Source organism: Oncorhynchus nerka, linkage group LG24, assembly GCF_034236695.1.
Source record: "Oncorhynchus nerka isolate Pitt River linkage group LG24, Oner_Uvic_2.0, whole genome shotgun sequence".
NCBI lineage: Eukaryota > Metazoa > Chordata > Actinopteri > Salmoniformes > Salmonidae > Oncorhynchus > Oncorhynchus nerka.
In genome coordinates this window covers 83,325,587-83,348,122 of record NC_088419.1, presented here as the reverse complement: position 1 = coordinate 83,348,122, position 22,536 = coordinate 83,325,587, and the positions used below count along the sequence as shown (strand labels likewise).

The 22,536-nt window shown below is 44.1% G+C and overlaps 1 protein-coding gene across 2 annotated transcripts; it reads left to right on the top strand.

The window, feature by feature from the left end:
* On the top strand, positions 1-10,153 carry pgm1 (phosphoglucomutase 1). Of its 2 annotated transcripts, none has more exons than XM_029633244.2 (11): positions 1-81; positions 3,085-3,247; positions 3,755-3,898; positions 4,387-4,512; positions 5,192-5,382; positions 5,652-5,806; positions 5,998-6,113; positions 6,487-6,622; positions 8,796-8,979; positions 9,271-9,405; positions 10,021-10,153. In XM_029633244.2, the coding sequence occupies exons 2-11, from the start codon at positions 3,118-3,120 to the stop codon at positions 10,108-10,110; spliced, it is 1,407 nt and encodes a 468-aa protein (XP_029489104.1). In that variant the 5' UTR covers positions 1-81; positions 3,085-3,117; the 3' UTR covers positions 10,111-10,153. The 2 variants fall into 2 exon arrangements, with proteins under 2 accessions (XP_029489104.1, XP_029489103.1); XM_029633243.2 differs by lacking the exon at positions 1-81 and adding an exon at positions 269-816.
* The last annotated feature ends 12,383 nt before the right edge of the window (positions 10,154-22,536 follow it).

Sequence of the window (22,536 nt, the reverse complement as noted above, 5' to 3'; positions counted from 1 at the left end):
TATCTGAGACAAAAAGTTGTTTATTCATTTAAAGCGGCAATATCTAACTTTTTGGGAGACTGACCAAATTCACATAGAAGTGTGAGTTATAGATCTGTCATTCTCATTGAAAGCAGGTATAAGAAGCGGTAAATCTGTTCTGTTTGTTATTTCTTAATTTTGGCTTTTGCTTTTTACACAAGCTTCAAAAATCTGAAAATACAATATTGGTTATAGAGAATATATTTAACAGCGATTTAGATGGTACAATGATTCTCTCTACACTATACTTGCTTGTTTTGTCACAAACTGAAATTAGCCAAACCATTAGATACTGCATCTTACAGTTTTATTTTGGTCCTAATGTTGCCATGATTGGCTTGAGGCACAAATACATTGTGGCATCAGACTTCTTTTGAATATTGTTTAGTTTATGTGCCAGGCCTTGAATCAAAGTCCAGTACTGTCCGTTTAAATCTAGAGGTGGGAAGGACCTAACCAAGGGGGAACTTGCGAGTGTGTACGTGTGGCAGTACGTATTCGGCTCAACCGAATACGCGGATCACACGGGCTGTCAACCTTTTGTGGAAAATGACGAAAATCACAGTAGTCAAAACCAAGGCTTATCCCGACCAGAAGCCTGGCACGAGTGGACTGCGGAAAAGAGTGACAGTCTTTCAAACGAATGAGCACTATGCGGAGAACTTCATTCAAAGCATTATCTCTTGCATCGAACCAGCGGAGCGTCAGCCTGGACTGCTCGTAGTGGGAGGCGATGGAAGGTTTTTCATGAAAGATGCCATTAAGTTGATCATCCAGATCGCCGCTGCTAATGGGGTCAGTAATAATACCATGGCCTCACCCCCAAACACGTATACCATTAGCAGCTAGCCTAGCGTCTTTGACAACTCCCAGTTTTGACAGTGACCGCTCCAATCAGTGGTACTTTGTAACACTTCATCATTTTTGAAGTTTGGCGGATACACTGTTGCCATTGCCGATACGTTATTTTATGTTGGATACAGATGGCAATTCCATTTTATAATAAAATGAAATTTAACTTATTGCCATTGTCGGACTACCACAGTTGGGGCCCCACCACCCTAAATAATTTTGTAGGATACAAAAAAAACTACGAAATTAGCCAATTTACTGCATTTCAACACATTTTTGCCATGGTGCAGAGAAAAATGTGCAGTTTTATAATGCTATTCTACACATTTTATCATGAGGCTGAGAGTTTCGCCATTTTAATGCTAATTTCCTACAATTTCACACTTTTTTTCATTGTGTAGTGCATTTGTTTTGTTGTTTTATAGCGGAGTTCATGTTTTTATTCACAGTTTGCCATGAGGCTGAGAGAACATTTAGCAGATTCAAAACACATTTCCAGCAATTCTACAAATGTTGCTATCATATGCTAGATGGGGGGGCCCCTGACCTGGCCTCGCCTTCGTTAACAGAACTGTGGGAATGCATTGTCCGACAGGCTGTGGGTGAAGAACGCTGTCTACCGTTGTCCTTGCTAGCTTCCGTTGTCACCCCCGCCTCTTCTTCTGTGGGGTTTATCAGCAGTAGGCACTCAAAGTTATGGTGCATTACTTCCATCTAATTTACTGGAGCCCTCCCCGCCTCCTGTCTGTGTACCGGAGTCCTAGCTTAACAATGGACCAATAGAAGTAGAATGAGGGGTACCTGCAGCTGCAGGAAGGCCCATTAGCAGGAGCGCCCTGAATAGCGGGCCACAATTGCACCCTTCTCGCTGAAAACCGGATGTGGGAACTCCGCTCTGGCGTTTCTTTTAAGCCCTGTTACCTTAGGTTATTTCAACCCTGGTCTGATAGTTTCCAAATAAAAGTTGTGCTTACTGACCTTGCTGATCTTTTGATGAAGTGCACAGAGAGGAGATGGTTTGGTGCCCTTTCCCACGTTGACGAAAAACGCCACCATTCCTTTCCCATTATGTAGCCTAAACAGTCAGTGGACACTTCCTTGCCATGCATGTTTAGTATATGAACAAAGACAGCGGTTCTCTGCAAGGTTGTAATAATTGGAAAAAAGTGCAGCATTGAGGGCTTGTTTCATAAGGAGACTGTCAGTGGTACAGCCGGGTTCTGTTCATTCCCTCTGCAACTTTAGAGGAAAGGTCGGTGTGGTGGTATGCTGTCACGGAGCCCAGGCATGACATGAGCACTAGCGACACTGACCTCCTGGCTGAACACAATGTTCAGACAGACCAACGTCATTATCACACCATATAGCTCCACTATGATCTGTCCCATATAATCCTGCACAAAAGGAACATGATCATCAGAACTCTTCTTATTCTCATCTTATTCATGATGTATAACATATTGCTTCTTTTATTTGCGACCTACAGTACCAGTCTAAAGTTTGGACACGCCTACTCCTTTAAGGGTTTTTTTTCTTTTACTATTTTCTGCATTGTAGAATAATAGTGAAGACATCAACTATGAAATAACACATGGCATCATATAGTCACCAGAAAAGTGTTAAACAAATCAAAATATATTTTATATGAGATTATTCGAAGTAGCCACCCTTTGCCTTAATGACATACTCTTGGCATTCTCTCAACTAGCTTCTTCTGGAATGCTTTTCCAGGGAGTTCCCACATATGCTGTGCACTTGTTGGCTGCTCCCCCCCCCCCTCCCAAACTCGGTCCTGGGGCCCCTGTTGGGTGCATGTTTTAGTTTTTGCCCTAGCACTACACAACTGATTCTAATAATCAAAGCTTGATGGTGAGTTAGTTATTTGAATCAGCTGTTTTAGTGCTAGGGGCAAGAAACTAAACATGCACCTGGGGGGTTTAGGAAAACCCTGCCCTAGACATGGTTTACCCTCCATACTCTTCCATGTCACTCAGCTGCTTGTTTAGCGCCCATATAGCAGCCTGACCTCACCAATGGCGAATTGTGTTGAATCTGTGCACTCCTCTTCTATTTTCATCCTTACCTGTGTCGACTGGATAGGTCAATGTAATATGACTTACAGTTTAATATATAAAACATGACATCGGAGAATGATCATTTACCCATTGTTCTCTCCATCCCTTCCTCCCTCTCTCTCCTGTCTCCATGCAGATAGGCCACCTGGTCATTGGTCAGAATGGCATCATGTCCACCCCCGCTGTGTCCTGTGTGATCCGCAAGCTCAAAGCGGTGGGAGGAATCATCCTCACGGCCAGCCACAACCCCGGTGGCCCTAAAGGAGACTTTGGCATCAAGTACAACATCTCTTCCGGAGGTGAGATGGGACAGGAGGGGGAGAGGAGAGGGAGAGAGATGAACTGAAGAGGTTGAAGACAGGAAGGGGATAAATGGAGAAGGGAGGAGAGAGACTGGAAATAGTGACAGGAGAGGGAGGGAGGCAAGGAAGGGGGAAAAAAGGGGAAAGCCATAGGGGGAGAAAGGGAAGAGGAGGGAGGCAAGAAAGGGGAAAGCCATAGGGGGAGAAAGGCCAGGGAGAGAAAGGCCAGTGAGACATGGGGAAGAGGGAGGCAAGGAAGGGGGAAAAAAGGGGAAAGCCATAGGGGGAGAAAGGCCAGTGAGCGATGGGGTAACATTTAAACTTTACTTAGCCTGCCTTTGTAACGAAGATGGAGGACGTTTCAGGATAGAATAAGCACACAATCCAATCAGTAATTTTATGACAAGGTTTAGGATGCCTAGTGATGGAGCGTGGCTGTTTTACATAATATTTCTCTAGGCTCTTCTTTATCCTCCTCTCCTTATTGTATGTGTCTGTCTCCAGGTCCTGCGCCCGAGGGAATCACAGACAAAATATTCCAGATCAGCAAGAGCCTAACAGAGTACCACATCTGCCCCGACCTCAAGGTTGACATCTCCAAGATCGGCAAGCAGACCTTTGAGGTGGACACATTCAAGCCCATGACAGGTACAGCAGGATGGGCAGGAATTCTTCTCAACTGACAGGGATGGGTTAGCTTGGAGACCAAACCTGGGAGAAGCTCACTGGTACAAATCCTTGGGCAAGGCACTCAAGTTCAGGTGTATTATTGCAATCAGTAAAGTATGTGTATGTCTTCTAGTTGTATGTCTTCTCCTAAGTCTAGAAACAGGCTACATAAGCAATAAGGCACAACGGGGTGTGGTATAAGGCCAATATACCACAGCTAAGGGCTGTTCTTAGGTGCAATGCGTAGTGCCTGTATACAGCCCTTAGCTGTGGTATATTAGCCATATACCACAAACCCCCGAGGTGCCCTCTTGCTATTATAAACTGGTTACCAATGTTTTGTCATACACCTGGTGTACGGTCTGATATACCACGGCTTTCGGCCAATCAACATTCAGGGCTCGAACCACCCAGTTTATAATAGTTAGTACATCTAATCTATCCTAACTGCTGTTTGTCCTCTACAGTGGAGATCGTGGACTCTGTGGAGTCCTACGCTGAGATGCTGAGGGGAATCTTCGACTTCAATGCCCTAAAACAGCTTGTGTCTGGAGCCAATCACATTAAAGTCCGTCTGGATGCCATGCACGGAGGTACTCTACATATACTGTAGATCACTGATCCGCTCAGCTGACTGCTGTATGATACCACAGGTCCCTCTATTGACAATGATCTGTGTGCTTGTAATGCCTTGTCTAAATGTTTGTGCTATAGCATTAGCTACAAGGTAGAGATGGTGGTAGGTAGCCTGACGATTACGAGCGTTGGGCCAGTAATCGAATCCCAGGTGAACAATCTGTCTGTGCCCTTGAGCAAGGCACTTAACCCTAATTGTTCCTGTAAGCCACTCTGGATAAGAGCGTCTGCTAATTGACTAAAATGTAATGAATTCGATTCCTGCTCTCAGTAATGTTTGTATCTTCAGTGCTGCGTGACTTATTGTCCAATAGTCTGATTTCTCAACAATGCTGTTTTCAGATAGATTCCCCGCACAGCCACGCAATGCCCCGCACAGCCACGCAATGCCCCGCACAGCCACGCAATGCCCCGCACAGCCACGCAATGCCCCGCACAGCCACGCAATGCCCCGCACAGCCACGCAATGCCCCGCACAGCCACGCAATGCCCCGCACAGCCACGCAATGCCCCGCACAGCCACGCAATGCCCTGCACAGCCACGCAATGCCCTGCACAGCCACGCAATGCCCTGCACAGCCACGCAATGCCCTGCACAGCCACACCTCCCTTCATGATAACCTTTACCCCCTTCAGTGGTTGGACCCTATGTGAAGAAGATTGTCTGTGAGGAGTTGGGCGCTGCCGCCGACGGTGCCTTCAACTGTGTCCCCAAGGAGGACTTTGGTGGTCATCACCCTGACCCCAATCTGACCTACGCCTCTGACCTGGTCAACGCCATGAAGGGAGGAGATTACGACCTCGGAGCCGCCTTTGATGATGATGGTGTAAGTTGACAGTCGGGGGAACCAGTTGAAGATTTCAGCCCTATCTCATCCCCATCTCACCCATAGTTCAAATATAGGCTCCAGGTCTTGTTCATCACTCGGCTGAAGGCAGCTTGGAATCGAGGCTATTCCATGCATGACCCGTGTCCATAGTACCAGTCCTTGAATCATCCCACAATCCAAACCTCTATATCTCCTGCAGTCTGTTCAGATGCTGAACTCTCCTCTGTTCTCCTACCCTCTGCTCTCTACTCCTACCCTCTCCTCAGGATCGTAACATGGTCCTTGGAAAGCATGGCTTCTTTGTCAACCCTTCTGACTCTGTGGCCATCATTGCAGCCAACATCACTTGCATCCCCTACTTCCAGAAGACTGGGGTCAAAGGTCTGGCCCGCAGCATGCCCACCAGCGGAGCTCTGGACAAGTGAGCCTAACGTCCACTCCACGCAGTCCATTCCTAGCTTCTTCTTGATTGTACCTTTTTAATTTAGTTTGTTTATGACATTTATTTTACTGGGATTGTGCACATTAATCAGCATTTCAGTTTCCTCATTAATGTTTAACTGGCGGAGTTGGCTAAATAGTTCATTTGAATATCCTATCGCTGTGCCTCAGTGTGGCTAAAGCCTTGAAGATGAATCTGTATGAGACTCCTACTGGCTGGAAGTTCTTTGGCAACCTGATGGACGCTGGCAAGCTGTCTCTGTGCGGAGAGGAGAGCTTCGGCACTGGTGAGTTAGGAGTTAGGAGGACTGGGATCTTAACGTTAGCTGACCAGGGCCATGGCAGAACAAAAGACTGTAGACACTCACTAAAATAACACACACATATGTTTACATTGTCAGTTGTGTTATGAACTTTGTTATTACCAGCCTCCAGCCACATGGCATGATGTTTGTTAAGCTTACCAGCCTACATAGTGAGTATTGCTCTCTTTTCCAAAGACCAGCATTCTAGTTGTACAGCATAATGTAGCTTTGTATGCATTATATCAGCTCTAGTAGTTTGCTAAAGAGAGTCAGTGGTGTTACATGGTTCCAGTCAGTTGGGCAAGGCATTGTGTTTGTACATATCTTCCCCTCCTCTCTTCATTGTTTACCAAAGGCTCTGATCACATCCGTGAGAAGGACGGCTTGTGGGCGGTGCTGGCCTGGATGTCCATCCTAGCCCACAGGAAGCAGAGTGTGGAAGAGATCATGAAAGACCACTGGAACAAATTTGGCAGGAACTTCTTCACCAGGTTAGTGGTTGAACTCTGCTGCCCTCCAGTGGTGCAGTCAAATCAAAGCAGATTGGTCACATACACATGGTTAGTAGATGTTAATGTGTAGTGAAATGCTTGTGCTTCTAGTTCTGAGCGTGCAGTAATATCTAACAAGTAATCTAACAATTTCACAACAACTACCTTATACACAAGTGTAAAGGAATGAATTAGAATATGTACATATAAATATATGGATGAGCGATGGCCAAACGGCATAGGCAAGATGCAGTAGATGGTATAGAGGACAGTATATACATTTGAGATGAGTAATGTAGGATATGTAAACATTATATAAAGTGGCATTGCTTACATGACACATTTATTGCATCCAATTATTAAAGTGGCTAGAGATTGAAGACTCAATGTTAGTGATGGCTGTTTAACAGTCTGACGGCCTTGAGATAGAAGCTGTTTTTCAGTCTCTCGGTCCCAGCTTTGATGCACTTGTACTAAAGGTCGGCCGATTATGATTTTTCAACGCCGATACCGATTATTGGAGGACCAAAAAAGCCGATACCGACTAATCAGCCAATATGATTTATTTATTTGTAATAATGACAATTACAACAATACTGAATGAACACTTATTTTAACTTAATATAATACATAAATAAAATCAATTTAGCCTCATAAATAATGAAACATGTTCAATTTGGTTTAAATAATGCAAAAACACAGTGTTGGAGAAGAAAGTAAAAGTGCAATATGTGCCATGTAAAAAAGCTAACGTTTCAGTTCCTTGCTCAGAACATGAGAACATATGAAAGCTGGTGGTTCCTTTTAACATGAGTCTTCAATATTCTCAGGTAAGAAGTTTTAGGTTGTAGTTATTATAGGAATTATAGGACTATTTCCCTCTACCATTTGTATTTCATTAACCTTTGACAATTGGATGTTCTTATAGGCACTTTAGTATTGCCAGTGTAACAGTATAGCTTCCGTCCCTTTCCTCGCTCCTCCCTGGGCTCAAACCAGGAACACAACGACAACAGCCACCCTCGAAGCAGCGTTACCCATGCAGAGCAAGGGGAACAACCACAGGCTCAAAGCGAGTGATGTTTGAAACGCTATTAGCGCGAGCTAACTAGCTAGCCTTTACACTTCGGTTACACCAGCCTAATCTCGGGAATCGATAGGCTTGAAGTCATAAACAGCGCAATGCTTGACGCACAACGAAGAGCTGCTGGCAAAACGCGCTTCTGCCTAGCACCGCTCAGTCAGATACTTAGATACTTGTATGCTCAGTCAGATTATATGCAATGCAGGACAAGCTAGATAATATCTAGTAATATCAACCATGTGTAGTTAACTAATGATTATGATTGTTTTTTACAAGACAAGTTTAATGCTAGCTAGCAACTTACCTTGGCTTACTTCATTCGCGTAACAGGGAGTCTCCTTGTGGAGTGCAACGAGAGAGAGGCAGGTAGTTATAGCGTGGACTAGTTAACTGTAAGGTTGCAAAATTGGATCCCCTGAGCTGACATTGGAACCCACCGTTCCTAGGCCGTCATTGAAAAGAAGAATGTGTTCTTAACTGACTTGCCTAGTTAAATAAAGGTGTAAAAAAAAATATTGGCAAAAATCGGTGCCCAAAAATAGATTTTTTTTCCCCCGATTGTTATGAGAACTTGAAATCAGCCCTAATTAATCGGCCATTCCGATTAATCGGCAGACCTCTAACCTGTACTGACCTCGCCTTCTTGATTATAGCGGGGTAAACAGGCAGTGGCTCGGGTGGTTGTTGTCCTTGATGATCTTTTTGGCCTTCCTGTGACATCGGGTGGTGTAGGTGTCCTGGAGGGCAGGTAGTTTGCCCCCGGTGATGCGTTGTGCAGACCTCACTACCCTCTGGAGAGCCTTAAGGTTGTGGGTGGAGCAGTTGCTGTACCAGGCGGTGATACAGCCCGTTTACACCAGGTGTAACCCTAACCCCCACCCCGTTTACACCAGGTGTAACCCTAACCCCCAACCCCGTCTACAACGGGTGTAACCCTAACCCCCGCCCCGTCTACAACGGGTGTAACCCTAACCCCCGGCCCGTCTACAACGGGTGTAACCCTAACCCCCGGCCCGTCTACAACGGGTGTAACCCTAACCCCCGCCCCGTCTACATCGGGTGTAACCCTAACCCCCGCCCCGTCTACAGGTATGATTATGAAGAAGTGGACTCAGACAAAGCCAACACCATGATCAAGGAGCTTGAGGCTAAGATGTTTGACAAGTCCTTTGTGGGCCAGAAGTTTTCATCGGGAGACAAGAGCTATGAGGTGGCTGTCTCTGACAATTTTGCCTATACCGACCCTGTGGACGGCAGCGTCTCCAAGAACCAGGTGAGAGACGGGGCCAAAAAGGCATCTAGAGAGAGGCATCCCAGCATGGGACATGGGTGTGGTGGATACAATTCTGTCAGTACATGTTCATGATAAAGAGTGATGGATAGTTATGACAATATTATTGTGATATTAATAGTTCATAGAATGTTGATAGATGACCAGCACATTTCCTGCAAATATAGACTTGAAGCATCACTAGAGGCACATATAATTATTAGTTCTTCTCCATATTCCCAGTATATTGAGTTCCTCTTTAGTTATCTCTCTCTCTCTCTCTGTGTCGCTCAGGGTCTGAGGATAGTCTTCTCCGACGGCTCCAGGATCATCTTTCGTCTCAGTGGGACAGGCAGCGCTGGTGCGACCGTCAGGCTCTACATAGACAGCTATGAGAAGGACCCCGCCAAAATCTACGGCGACGCACAGGTGAGACCTGGGGGCTGAGGAGCAGCAGGGCTCTTCTCTGATTGGATGTGACAGGATAATTTTAGAGGCACAGTTGGGGAGCTCTTGTACTTGTCATGATGATTCAATGGAAGATGAAGTATTTCTACACCCACAACACACACACACACAAGCCTGGCAGCTAGCTTGTTTTGGGTCAACGGGTCCAACAACACAGTGCCTTTATGAATTCTTAGTTGACTTGAAGGAGAAGGAATGTTTGGCTAAGAGTTGATATCAGGCCATGGGAGAAAAAAAAGGTTGAAAAGCACAGAGTTGACACTTCATAAAATCATTCTGAGTGGTCTGGGCAGGAGGGACAGACTGATGGAGTGAGAAAGACAAACAAAAAACAATCATTTTGGATAAGGAGGCCTTCTATGGCACAGATTAATTTAGGACCATTTCTATTGCTTACAAATCTAAAAGGATTGGATAGGTGAAAGCATTATGGTAGCGGCTCAGCTTGGCTTGTTCCAGGGCTAGTTGGACTTATGTGTTCAGTCTGTAACTATAACATAGATGTCAGTGGGGTTATAGGAAGAGGCTATGACCGAGTGAGACTGGAGTGCAATGTTGACTGTTTGGCTTCCTTAGGTCATGCTGAAACCTCTGGTGGAGATTGCGCTGAAGATCTCTGGGCTCCATGAGAAGACCGGCCGCACCGGGCCCACTGTGATCACGTAGACTGCTGCCCCCCCCCCACACTGTGATCACGTAGACTGCTGCCCCCCCCACTGTGATCACATAGACTGCTGCCCCCCACTGTGATCACGTAGACTGCTGCCCCCCCACACTGTGATCACGTAGACTGCTGGCCCTGCCCCCCCCCACTGTGATCACGTAGACTGCTGGCCCCCCCACTGTGATCACATAGACTGCTGCCCCCCACTGTGATCACGTAGACTGCTGGCCCTGCCCCCCCACTGTGATCACGTAGACTGCTGGCCCTGATCAGGCCCTGTCACACCCTTCCAGGTAACTCTGTCCTATCAACCGTTCCACGTGTGCCTCTGAAGAACAACCTCACCTCACTTGTACCATAAAGCCATCCAAACAAAAGCTTAAAATGTAACACTGCCATTCACCATGAATAAAACTTCCTTACAAAATAATATTGTCGCACTCATGTGTATTTATTATATTTCAATATACATTTATTAGAATTTCTTAGGGAAGACACAAAAGCAGTATGAACAGTCAGTTTTGTTGTCCGTAGAATTCTACATTTAAGACAGACCCGAAGTCAGTGACCAATGTCAATCTCTCCCAGCATGCCTGATCTAGCCAATCAGCTGAGAGATCAGTGCTAGGATGTGATTATGGTGGTGAGATCAGTCAACCAGCTTGGGGACATACACAGTCAATTTTGATGCCAGAGGGCCTGGTTTGGGGGCAATCCAACTATGGAAACACCGGAGTAGCTTAATGATGCTGCATGTGTAGAGGTAAAACATTACTGTGCTTAAGTTTAGTGCTGCAGCCACGCAGAGGTTAAACAAACAGCTCCTGGCATCAGGTGGGTCTAAGCCTCTTAGGGCCTCTCTGAAGAGGAGATCATTGACTTCTGGGCTGGGAGGTATCAGACAGACATTTCCCCCCTTACCATAATCTCTCTGCTCTCATCCCCCTCTCCTATTCTTCTAAATGTTTGTTCTCTCTCATCTTCTCTCTACTTCCCACCACACATACCAGGCCAGGGGTGTCTATTTGAACTGATGAGAACTAACTCTGGTAGACCTAGACCATAACCCCTCAGCAGACAGTGTGTGAGAAAGCATTGAGGTAGCCAGAACTAGCCAGCCCTTCACTGGGCCAGGGGAGATTGGAATGGGTGGGTGGAGTGATATTAATGGTGATGGCCTCTTAGCGGAAACACTGTTCTGGATATGAACATGGCAAGTTATTCTATCCTCCAAGCCAAGAAGTGCAGGATGGATCAGAATGGGTTCTGTCCAGAGTCAATGTGTGAGAGGGAGTATTTCCAAAAGGTGAAGTCTTTCCAAAGACATTCCTGGGTTGCGTCCCAAATGACACCTTATGGGCCCTGGTCTAAAGTAGTGCACCACATAGGGAATAGGGTGCCATTTGGGGGACAGTCCTGATCCTGAAGAGGAATAGAAGACCAATTGAATCTACTCTTCCTGTTCTCTGCAGTGAAATGTACTTGATAATCAGATAGTCACCATTATACTGAATGATGTGTAAGATGATCTTCTAGCCAGATGACAGAAAGCTAAGCAAGAGAGAGACTTCTCGTGAGGGACAATACAGTTCCAGAACTTCCAGCTAGTGAGGGACAATACAGTTCCAGAACTTCCTGCTAGTGAGGGAAAATACAGTTCCAGAACTTCCAGCTAGTGAGGGACAATACAGTTCCAGAACTTCCAGCTAGTGAGGGACAACACAGTTCCAGAACTTCCAGCTAGTGAGGGACAATACAGTTCCAGAACTTCCAGCTAGTGAGGGACAATACAGTTCCAGAACTTCCAGCTAGTGAGGGACAACACAGTTCCAGAACTTCCAGCTAGTGAGGGACAATACAGTTCCAGAACTTCCAGCTAGTGAGGGACAATACAGTTCCAGAACTTCCAGCTAGTGAGGGACAACACAGTTCCAGAACTTCCAGCTAGTGAGGGACAATACAGTTCCAGAACTTCCAGCTAGTGAGGGACAATACAGTTCCAGAACTTCCAGCTAGTGAGGGACAACACAGTTCCCGTCTCTTGAGTCCTGTGTCTAAATTGTCTCAAATTTAGTTAATTGTTGAGAAGCAGCAAAATCAGGTGCACCTAAGAAGAGTGATATATCTCTCTCTCTCTTTTGACATGGGGAAAAGAAAATTGCTTTGGGGAGCACAAATAGACTTATTCCACCCATACCTGTCATGTATGTCAATGTCATTCATGTTGACGACTCAAATCCACTAAACCCTGGCCTTTATTTGTTGGGCATCTCTGTAGCATAGAAGGGGTTCACCTTAACCGCACCCCCCAAAGGTACAGGCTGTGACGGGGATATGTAACGACTCTAAATGGTTCCTCTTTGAGGTCCATCGGGGGATGAATAGTAGGGTGGACAGTTTGGTCCTGGACCTGCATTGTTGAGGCCCAGGCCTGTGATTCCGACACGGTGCGACACATAACGTCTTCCCCTATTTCGGCCGTGCCGGTAATGGTTCCCAGGTTGTATTTAGATTGGCTGTCATTACGTCAGGTAATCACAATAAGGCTTACATTAAGCCGCTCTGGTCTGGAGCTATTAGATGGCTAAATTACTTTCTTTGTGGTTGGCAGGGCGACTGTGTTTTTATAGCGGTCCGTAGATTACTATGCAGGAGGAACCAGTCCCTTGGAACATAGAATAACACCATCAGCTGACAAAGCCATCATTCTAAAATGCCTTAAATAAGTCCTGAAGTGGAGAAAACACAGAGTACAATAAAATCAAGTATAACTCAATGTTTCTTGTGGTTTTCTCTGAACCTCCCTCTCTTTATCCATTAAAGCGGCAATCTGCAGTTGAAACAATAACAAATGGAAATCCCGTCACTGTTTCGGTAAAAAGCTGAGAGATGGAGCTGGAGAAATGCAACCACTCAAATTCATAGAATTATGGATGCAAGGACTGACATGCCATTATATCAACATTTTCATTTAAGCATCTTTTGAGGCCATACAGAGTTTCTTTACAGTTACTTAGTTAATAAACATTTTAGTAAAACATGCTTATAAGCTTTTTCAAGATGTCCACCATTGTTCCTGTACCAAAGAAACCAAAAGGGGGGGGGGTTCTTAGCTGACATATGGAATTGTTTCTAAACATCATACCATGGATCATTTAGCTATAAAAAATATATATATAATTTTAAAAAATGTAAAAAATATTGCAGTTGGCCTTTACTACAATAGCCCATAAAAACACAATAACACATTAATGCACGGGGGAAAAGGACAGTAAAGAAATTAATCATAAGAAATAATGTTTTGAAATGTCTGTCCTATATCTAGGAGATATAAGAAAGTGCAGAAAATACTGTATATACAGTACCAGTCAAAAGTTTGGACACAGCTACTCATTCAATGTTTTCTCTTTATTTTTACTGTTCTACATTGGAGAATAATAGTGAAGACATCAAAACTATGAAATAACACATATGGAATCATGTATTAACTAAAAAAGTGTTAAACAAATCAACATTTATTTTATATTTTAGAATCTTCAAAGTAGCCACCCTTTGCCTTGATGACAGCTTTGCACACTCTTGACATTCTCTCAACCAGCTTCACTTGAAATGCTTGAAGGAGTTTCCACATATGCTGAGTACTTGTTGGCTGCTTTTCCTTCACTCTGCGGTCCATCTCATCCCAAACCATCTCAATTGGGTTGAGGTGGGTGATTGTGGAGGCCAGGTCATCTGATGCAGCACTCCATCACTCTCCTTCTTGGTCAAATAGCCCTTACACCGCCTGGAGGTGTGTTGGGTCATTGTCCTGTTGAAAAACAAATGATAGTCTCACTAAGCGCAAATCAGATGGGATGGCGTATCGCTGCAGAATGCTGTGGTATCCATGCTGGTTAAGTGTGCCTTGAATTCTAAATAAATCACAGACCGTGTCAATTCAAATCAAAGTTTATTTGTCACGTGCGCCGAATACAGCAGGTGTAGTAGACCTTAGAGTGAATGGTTTACTTACAGGCTCTAACCAATAATGCGGAGAAAAAAAAGTATGTGTGTGTGTGTGTGTGTAGGTAAGTAAAGAAATAAAACAACAGTAAAAAGACATTTGAGAAAAGAGTTGCAAGGCTACATACAGACACCAGTTAGTCAGGCTTATTGAGGTAGTATGTACATGTAGATATGGTTAAAGTGACTATGCATATATGATGAACAGAGAGTAGCAGTAGCGTGAAAAGAGGGGTTGGCAGGTGGCGGGTGGTGGGACACAATGCAGATAGCCCGGTTAGCCAATGTGCGGGAGCACTGGTTGGTTGAGCCAATTGAAGTCGGTGTGTCCAAACTTTTGACTGGTACTGTATATATGTTTTATTAGATTATATGTTGGGTTCTGATGGAGTGTAACAGCTGAACTAAGCTGATGAGGCATTTATAAGTTATATTCTTCAAAAATCAATGGATACATATTAACTTATAAGCCCAAAAATGGATGTACTGTAGCACCCTCGACTAACCTGTGCACCCGCACATTGACTTTGTACCGGTTCCCCCTGTATATAGTCTCGTTATTGTTATTTTACTGCTACTCTTTAATTACTTGTTACTTTAATTTCTTATTGTTATGTGTATTTTTTAAACCGCATTGTTGGTTAGGGCCTTGTCAGTAGTATTTCTCTGTTGTAAATACTACTTTCTCTGTTGTATTCAGGACATGTGACTAATAACATTTGATTTGAACTGCATATTGTCCCCTATAAAGTATTTTTCACTCAAATAATTGTATGATGTCATGTATTATAATAATTTATAATTAGAAAATGAAACTAAAACATAATCTGCAGAAAATGAATTGTACATTTTATAAATCTGACTCAAATCTGTTTAGACCATTTTAAACCCATTTGCACTGTACAACTATTGTACTGTGAAACCTGTGGAACATTTCGAGGGCTGATGACATTAACAGGTCTTCCCTAAATAGCCAGTGTGTTTAAAACGTTGTTGATATAGATTTCACATCTCTTAGGCAGATGAGCTGGATAACTAAACGCTGTCAGGATTGTTGAGCTTTTATTCTCATCCTTTCCATACTGGTGTCATGTTGAACTGCGAGGAGATATACTGTCTCTCCAGGAATAGGGATTGCAGTACAGAACAGTTCTGTGTTGGTTGAGATAGGCCACAGAGGACCACCATGTTAATGACATTACTGAGACTGGTTTTAAGTCAGGAGAGGAATCCAAACAACGATCTGTTAGGATATAAAACTGCTCAGAGGCTCAGCATAATGGATGTTTCTGACCGCACTGCAGATGCTGGATCTTATGCATAGACCTCTATATTTTGTATTTTTTCTCTTCTACTCTCTTCTTCTCTCCTTTCTTCTCCTCTCATTCTCCCTCTGGTCCTTGCTCAAGATTCTCTTGGAGAAACCACAGCGTTGTGAGGCTTCTTGTCCTACAGCCAGAGAGTGCATTTCTGTGGTCCAGTCTAGAGCAAGAGAGTGATGTTTCTGTGGTCCAGTTTAGAGCAAGGGAGGGAGGTTTCTGTGGTCCAGTTTAGAGTGAGGGAGGGATGTTTCTATGGTCCAGTTCAGAGCGAGAGAGGGATGTTTCTGTGGTCCAGTTTAGAGCAAGAAAGGGAGGTTTCTGTGGTCCAGTTTAGAGCGAGGGAGGGAAGTTTCTATGGTCCAGTTCAGAGCGAGAGAGGGAGGTTTCTGTGGTCCAGTTTAGAGCAAGAGAGGGAGGTTTCTGTGGTCCAGTTTAGAGCGAGAGAAGGTTTCTGTGGTCCAGTTTACAGCGAGAGAGGGATGTTTCTGTGGTCCAGTTCAGAGCGAGAGAGGGAGGTTTCTGTGGTCCAGTTCAGAGCGAGAAAGGGAGGTTTCTGTGGTCCAGTTTAGAGCAAGAGAGGGAGGTTTCTGTGGTCCAGTTTAGAGTGAGAGAAGGTTTCTGTGGTCCAGTTTAGAGCAAGAGAGGGAGGTTTCTGTGGTCCAGTTTAGTGCAAGAGAGGGAGGTTTCTGTGGTCCAGTTTAGAGTGAGAGAAGGTTTCTGTGGTCCAGTTTAGAGTGAGAGAAGGTTTCTGTGGTCCAGTTTAGAGCATGAGAGGGAGGTTTCTGTGGTCCAGTTTAGAGTGAGAGAGGGAGGTTTCTGTGGTCCAGTTTAGAGTGAGAGAGGGAGGTTTCTGTGGTCCAGTTTAGTGCAAGAGAGGGAGGCAGGGAAGGAGAGAGAGAGAGGGAAAAGAAAGGGAGCACATATACTGTACAAATATAACACAACATCAAATTAACATGTTTCCTCAGCTTACTCTCTGGCATAGGTCTCACTTAGAACAGAAATAAATAGCCATTTGCTCTGAAGCAACAAGGCAAAACACTCTCCCTTTTCAAACTCCCACACTTTCCCCACCTTAAGAAGCAACAGCTGGGAAAATGAACCGTGCCGGGTTTTCCGTTTATTTACTGCGCAGGGCATGACAAATTATACCAGAGACGCACTTGTTTTACAAAGTAATAACTCTCAAACGTTGTTTATGTGACACAAACCTCAAAAGAAAAACAATCTGGTTAAGGTACCAACACAAATAATATGTGGGTGCAGTTCTCTTGTTCTATGTGTGTATCCTGAACATTTAGATCTGCTTTCCTGGACACAGATTAATCCTGGCCCTGCACTAAAATACATGCTGAATGGAAAAGTGCTTTTTAGTCCAGGACTAGGTTAAATCTGTGTCTGGGAAACCGGCTCATACGGCTTACATTGAACATTATCTACATTTTCTGGACCGAGAGACGATACTATATGTTGTTTTCTATCAGTTACTTTACCAGGTTAAATTAGATTAAATCTAAACTATCAACCGTAACCACTTAAGACAAACCAAACAAACACAGGAACATTATCCCTCTCATTGTAACCATCTTCATTTCCTTTCTCTTCCTGCTCATCCCCACATCCTGACCCTAAACCCCCTCCACCCCCTCTTACCCCCATGTCCCTAATGATCTGCAGTGTGGGCACTAGGGAGAAGGATAATACCGGCTGATCTTCTGACATTTTCACACCATCAGGCATGTTAGCCTGTCACTCAGAAACACAACTGTCATTGGAAGGCTGACAGATTGAGAAAATGCAAGCGAGGGACCACCCAGACACAGTGTACCTCCTCCTTCCTGCCTCCCTGCTCCTCCTCCCCTACAGCCCTCTTACATTGGAATGGAGGGAAGAGAAAAGTGTTTGTTATTCCTTTTTCTTTTGTTTCTTTGGTCCCGTGTGGCTCAGTTGGTGGAGCATGGTGCTTGCAATGCCAAGGTTGTGGGTTAGAAGCCCGTGGTGGACCAGTATGAAAAGAAAAACAATGACGCACTCACTAAGTTGCTATGGATAAGAGTGTCTCCTAAATGACTAAAATGTAAATGTCTCTAGAGTAACAGAGGGGTGCTGCATAATGCCTACCCCTCAGTCAAGATGCACTTACTTCATAGTGGGGTGGAGTAGGCCAGGGTACTACATAGTTGAGCCCTAAAGAGAGAGGGAGGGGGAGAGTGAGGTCACTTTTATTTTGTCTGCCATTAGTGATGATGTCACCTTATCAGTCCAAAATGAGGGTGGGGGCAGAAACTACAGTACATCTATTGCCAGTGACAGTAAGGAGCACAAAGTGCTAACACATTTCCAGTCAGACAGACGGTTGGACAAATACAGTGATTCTAGTCATCTGAAGAGAAAGAGAATAGATGGCAGCCAGGTTTGAGAGAGAAGGAGAGAGAATCATTTTCTTTTCATTTCCTTCTGGCGTCTGTTGAAGTTGCTTTGAGACAACATCATCAGAGGTCGTGTCAGCCTTTTAACAGAGACCTCAGTCATTCTGTGTGTGTGTGTGCCCGTGTGTCCATCCATCCACAGAGAACCGGGGGATCCCCTCTTCAAAAGAGACCATAATCCAGACCTCCATCTCCCCTCCCATTAGAATTAGATGAGTTTTGCCGTGCATGGTTGCAATTTTAAGAGTCATATTTTAAAGATTCTCTCAGAGAGAAAAAACGTACCTTTTCGTACATTTTTCTGCTACTTAACCAACCCTGTAGTAATGGCTTACAAATGTTTAATATTAGATGTAATCATGGCGGAGAGAGGGAGTAGAGAGAGACATTCAACTTTTCTATTTTTTCTCCTTGTAGCTTCCCTGGCCCGGGATGTCTAATTCCAAAGAAAACAGCAGAAATCTTTGAGTTTATACAAAACTATCTTGTTACTTTATTACGATTTTCCTTAACCTTTGCATGTCTTTATTGTGTGTGTTTGTAATCAAACAGCTTTGGTAATATGGCTGGACTGAAGCAGTGCTTGAGTTGCCATTATTACACGTTTCAGTTGTTTCTGTTGCAGCTAACATGGATGATGTGCCTTTTCTCTTGAGACGTGTGTCAAATCAAATCACATTTTATTGGTCACATACACATATTTAGCAGATGTTATTGCGGGTGTAGTGAAATGCTTGTGGTTCTAGCTCCAAGAGTATCTAACAACTCACAACAATACACACTAATCTAATAGTAAAATATATAAATATTAGATTGAGCAATGTCGGATTGGAATTGACCAAAATACAATAGAATAGAATATAGTATATACAGTACATATGAGATGAGTAAAGCAGTATGTAAACATGATTTAATCATTATTAAAGTGACTGGTGTTTCATTATTAAAGTAGCCAGTGATTCCAAGTCTATGTACAGTGCCTTGCGAAAGTATTCGGCCCCCTTGAACTTTGCGACCTTTTGCCACATTTCAGGCTTCAAACATAAAGATATAAAACTGTATTTTTTTGTGAAGAATCAACAACAAGTGGGACACAATCATGAAGTGGAACGACAAATCAAAAACGGAAAAATTGGGTGTGCAAAATTATTCAGCCCCCTTAAGTTAATACTTTGTAGCGCCACCTTTTGTTGCGATTACAGCTGTAAGTCGCTTGGGGTATGTCTCTATCAGTTTTGCACATCGAGAGACTAATTTTTTTTCCCATTCCTCCTTGCAAAACAGCCTGAGCTCAGTGAGGTTGGATGGAGAGCATTTGTGAACAGCAGTTTTCAGTTCTTTCCACAGATTCTCGATTGGATTCAGGTCTGGACTTTGACTTGGCCATTCTAACACCTGGATATGTTTATTTTTTAACCATTCCATTGTAGATTTTGCTTTATGTTTTGGATCATTGTCTTGTTGGAAGACAAATCTCCGTCCCAGTCTCAGGTCTTTTGCAGACTCCATCAGGTTTTCTTCCAGAATGGTCCTGTATTTGGCTCCATCCATCTTCCCATCAATTTTAACCATCTTCCCTGTCCCTGCTGAAGAAAAGCAGGCCCAAACCATGATGCTGCCACCACCATGTTTGACAGTGGGGATGGTGTGTTCAGGGTGATGAGCTGTGTTGCTTTTACGCCAAACATAACATTTGGCATTGTTGCCAAAAAGTTCAATTTTGGTTTCATCTGACCAGAGCACCTTCTTCCACATGTTTAGTGTGTCTCCCAGGTGGCTTGTGGCAAACTTTAAACACTTTTTATGGATATCTTTACGAAATGGCTTTCTTCTTGCCACTCTTCCATAAAGGCCAGATTTGTGCAATGTACGACTGATTGTTGTCCTATGGACAGAGTCTCCCACCTCAGCTGTAGATCTCTGCAGTTCATCCAGAGTGATCATGGGCCTCTTGGCTGCATCTCTGATCAGTCTTCTCCTTGTATGAGCTGAAAGTTTAGAGGGACGGCCAGGTCTTGGTAGATTTGCAGTGGTCTGATACTCCTTCCATTTCAATATTATCGCTTGCACAGTGCTCCTTGGGATGTTTAAAGCTTGGGAAATCTTTTTGTATCCAAATCCGGCTTTAAACATCTTCACAACAGTATCTCGGACCTGCCTGGTGTGTTCCTTGTTCTTCATGATGCTCTCTGCGCTTTTAACGAACCTCTGAGACTATCACAGTGCAGGTGCATTTATACGGAGACTTGATTACACACAGGTGGATTGTATTTATCATCATTAGTCATTTAGGTCAACATTGGATCATTCAGAGATCCTCACTGAACTTCTGGAGAGAGTTTTTTTATTTGTTAAAAAAGTTTGAAATATCCAATAAATGTCGTTCCACTTCATGATTGTGTCCCACTTGTTGTTGATTCTTCACAAAAAAATACAGTTTTATATCTTTATGTTTGAAGCCTGAAATGTGGCAAAAGGTCGCAAAGTTCAAGGGGGCCGAAAACTTTTGCAAGGCACTGTACATAGGGCAGCAGCCTCTAAGGTGCAGGGTTACGTAACCGGGTAGAAGCCGGCTAGTGATGGCTATTTAACAGTCTGATGGCCTTGAGATAGAAGCTGTTTTTCAGTCTCTCGATCCCAGCTTTGATGCATCTGTGCTGTGCTGTGTGTGTGTGTGGGTTGGGCGGGCGGGCGTGCGTGTACACGATTGTTCTCCAGAAGATACACTTGACAATCCCTATCTGTCTTACTCTATAACAGGAAGAAAAACACTATCAAATGCAGTTGGAGGAGTTGGATCAGATTATACAGACTGGCAAATGTCCCAGCTTGCCAGTCAGCCAGCCGGCCAGTGCTGATGAGAAGTTGGGAAATGGGAAGTGAAATGGTGGACTTGTGAGTCATCATAGCCCTGTCACTTCAAACAGCAGAGCGCTCATAGCTTCCACTTCATGTCTCTGCCGCCAGATGGCCTAACGAGCAGGAGCAGGTCAGGATGTGGGACCCGGAGATGCTAAATTGCTACCATTCACTTTTCTCTCCCCCACAGGTACTAGAAAGACAACTTTGACACTGATAAAGTGTGTCTGATGGGTGAAGTGTGCATAGGTCAAATGAAACAGGGTGTAAAGTTCGGAGATGGTGATGTGCTTTTATAAAAAGTTTGGAATTTATTATAATGTTGCTTTCAGTTAGTTGGAGGCCGAGATTGTGCAGGGTGTAGGTGTGTGTTGTTATTGTATTGTAAACATATGTTCCCAGACCAACTGCCCCAACGCCCCCCTCTCGCTCTCTCTCTGTCTCTCTCTCTCTGTCTCTCTCTCTCTGTCTCTCTCTCTCTCTCTCTCTCTCTCTCTCTCTCTCTCTCTCTCTCTCTCTCTCTCTCTCTCTCTCTCTCTCTCTCTCTCTCTCTCTCTCTCTCTCTCTCTCTCTCTCTCTCTCTCTCTCTCTCTCTCTCTCGCTCTCTCTCTCTCTCTCTCTCTGTCTCTCTCTCTCTCTCTCTCTCTCTCTGTCTCTCTCTCTCTCTCTGTCTCTCTCTCTCTCTCTCTCTCTCTCTCTCTCTCTCTCTCTCTCTCTCTCTCTCTCTCTCTCTCTCTCTCTCTCTCTCTCTCTCTCTCTCTCTCTCTCTCTCTCTCTCTCTCTCTCTCTCTCTCTCTCTCTCTCTCTCTCTCTCTCTATCCCTCCCTATCCCCTTATCCTCCCTTCCTCTCTCTATGTCTCTCTGTCTCTCTCTCTCTATCCCTCCCTATCCCTCTATCCTCCCTTCCTCTCTCTCTGTCTCTCTGTCTCTCTCTATCCCTCCCTATCCCTCTATCCTCCCTTCCTCTCTCTCTCTGTCTCTCTGTCTCTCTCTCTATCCCTCCCTATCCCTCTATCCTCCCTCCCTCCCTTCCTCTCTCTCTCTCTCTTTCTCTCTCTCTCTGTCTCTCTCTCTCTCTCTCTCTCTATCCCTCTATCCTCCCTTCCTCTCTCTGTCTCTCTGTCTCTCTCTCTCTCTCTCTCTCTCTATCCCTCCCTATCCCTCTATCCTCCCTTCCTCTCTCTCATCTATCCTCTCTCTTCCCTTCTTTCCATCTCTAAATTTCTCCCTCTCTCCCTTCATTGCTCTTCAGTTCAATTCAATTACATTCAAAAGGCTTTAATGGCATGTGAATCATATGTTTACATTGCCAAAGCAAGTGAAATAGATAATAAATAAAAGTGAAATAAACAACAAAAAATGAACAGTAAACATTACACTCACACATGTTTCAAAAGAATAGAGACATTTCAAATATCATATGTCTTTGTACAGTGTTATAATCATGTGTAAACAGTTAAAGTACAAAAGGGAAAATAAATAAACATAAATATGGGTTGTATTTACAATGGTGTTTGTTCATCACTGGTTGCCCTTTTTGTGTGGCAACAGGTCACAAATCTTTCCCCCTCTCTCTCCCTTAATCTCCCTTCCCCTGTTCAGAAGAGCATGCATCACTTTCAAATTCATGACAATGAATGAGCTCTATCCTGTAAACTCTACATTAGTTGGCCCTGGATTGAGTGTGTGATGTCTCATTCCACATGTTACCAATTTCAACCTCTTGGCTGTGCTCCAACATTGTGTATGCTGGAATCATTTCTTTAACCAACATCAACCTGCTCATGTCTTTCTAGTGATACAAATATTTTTTGC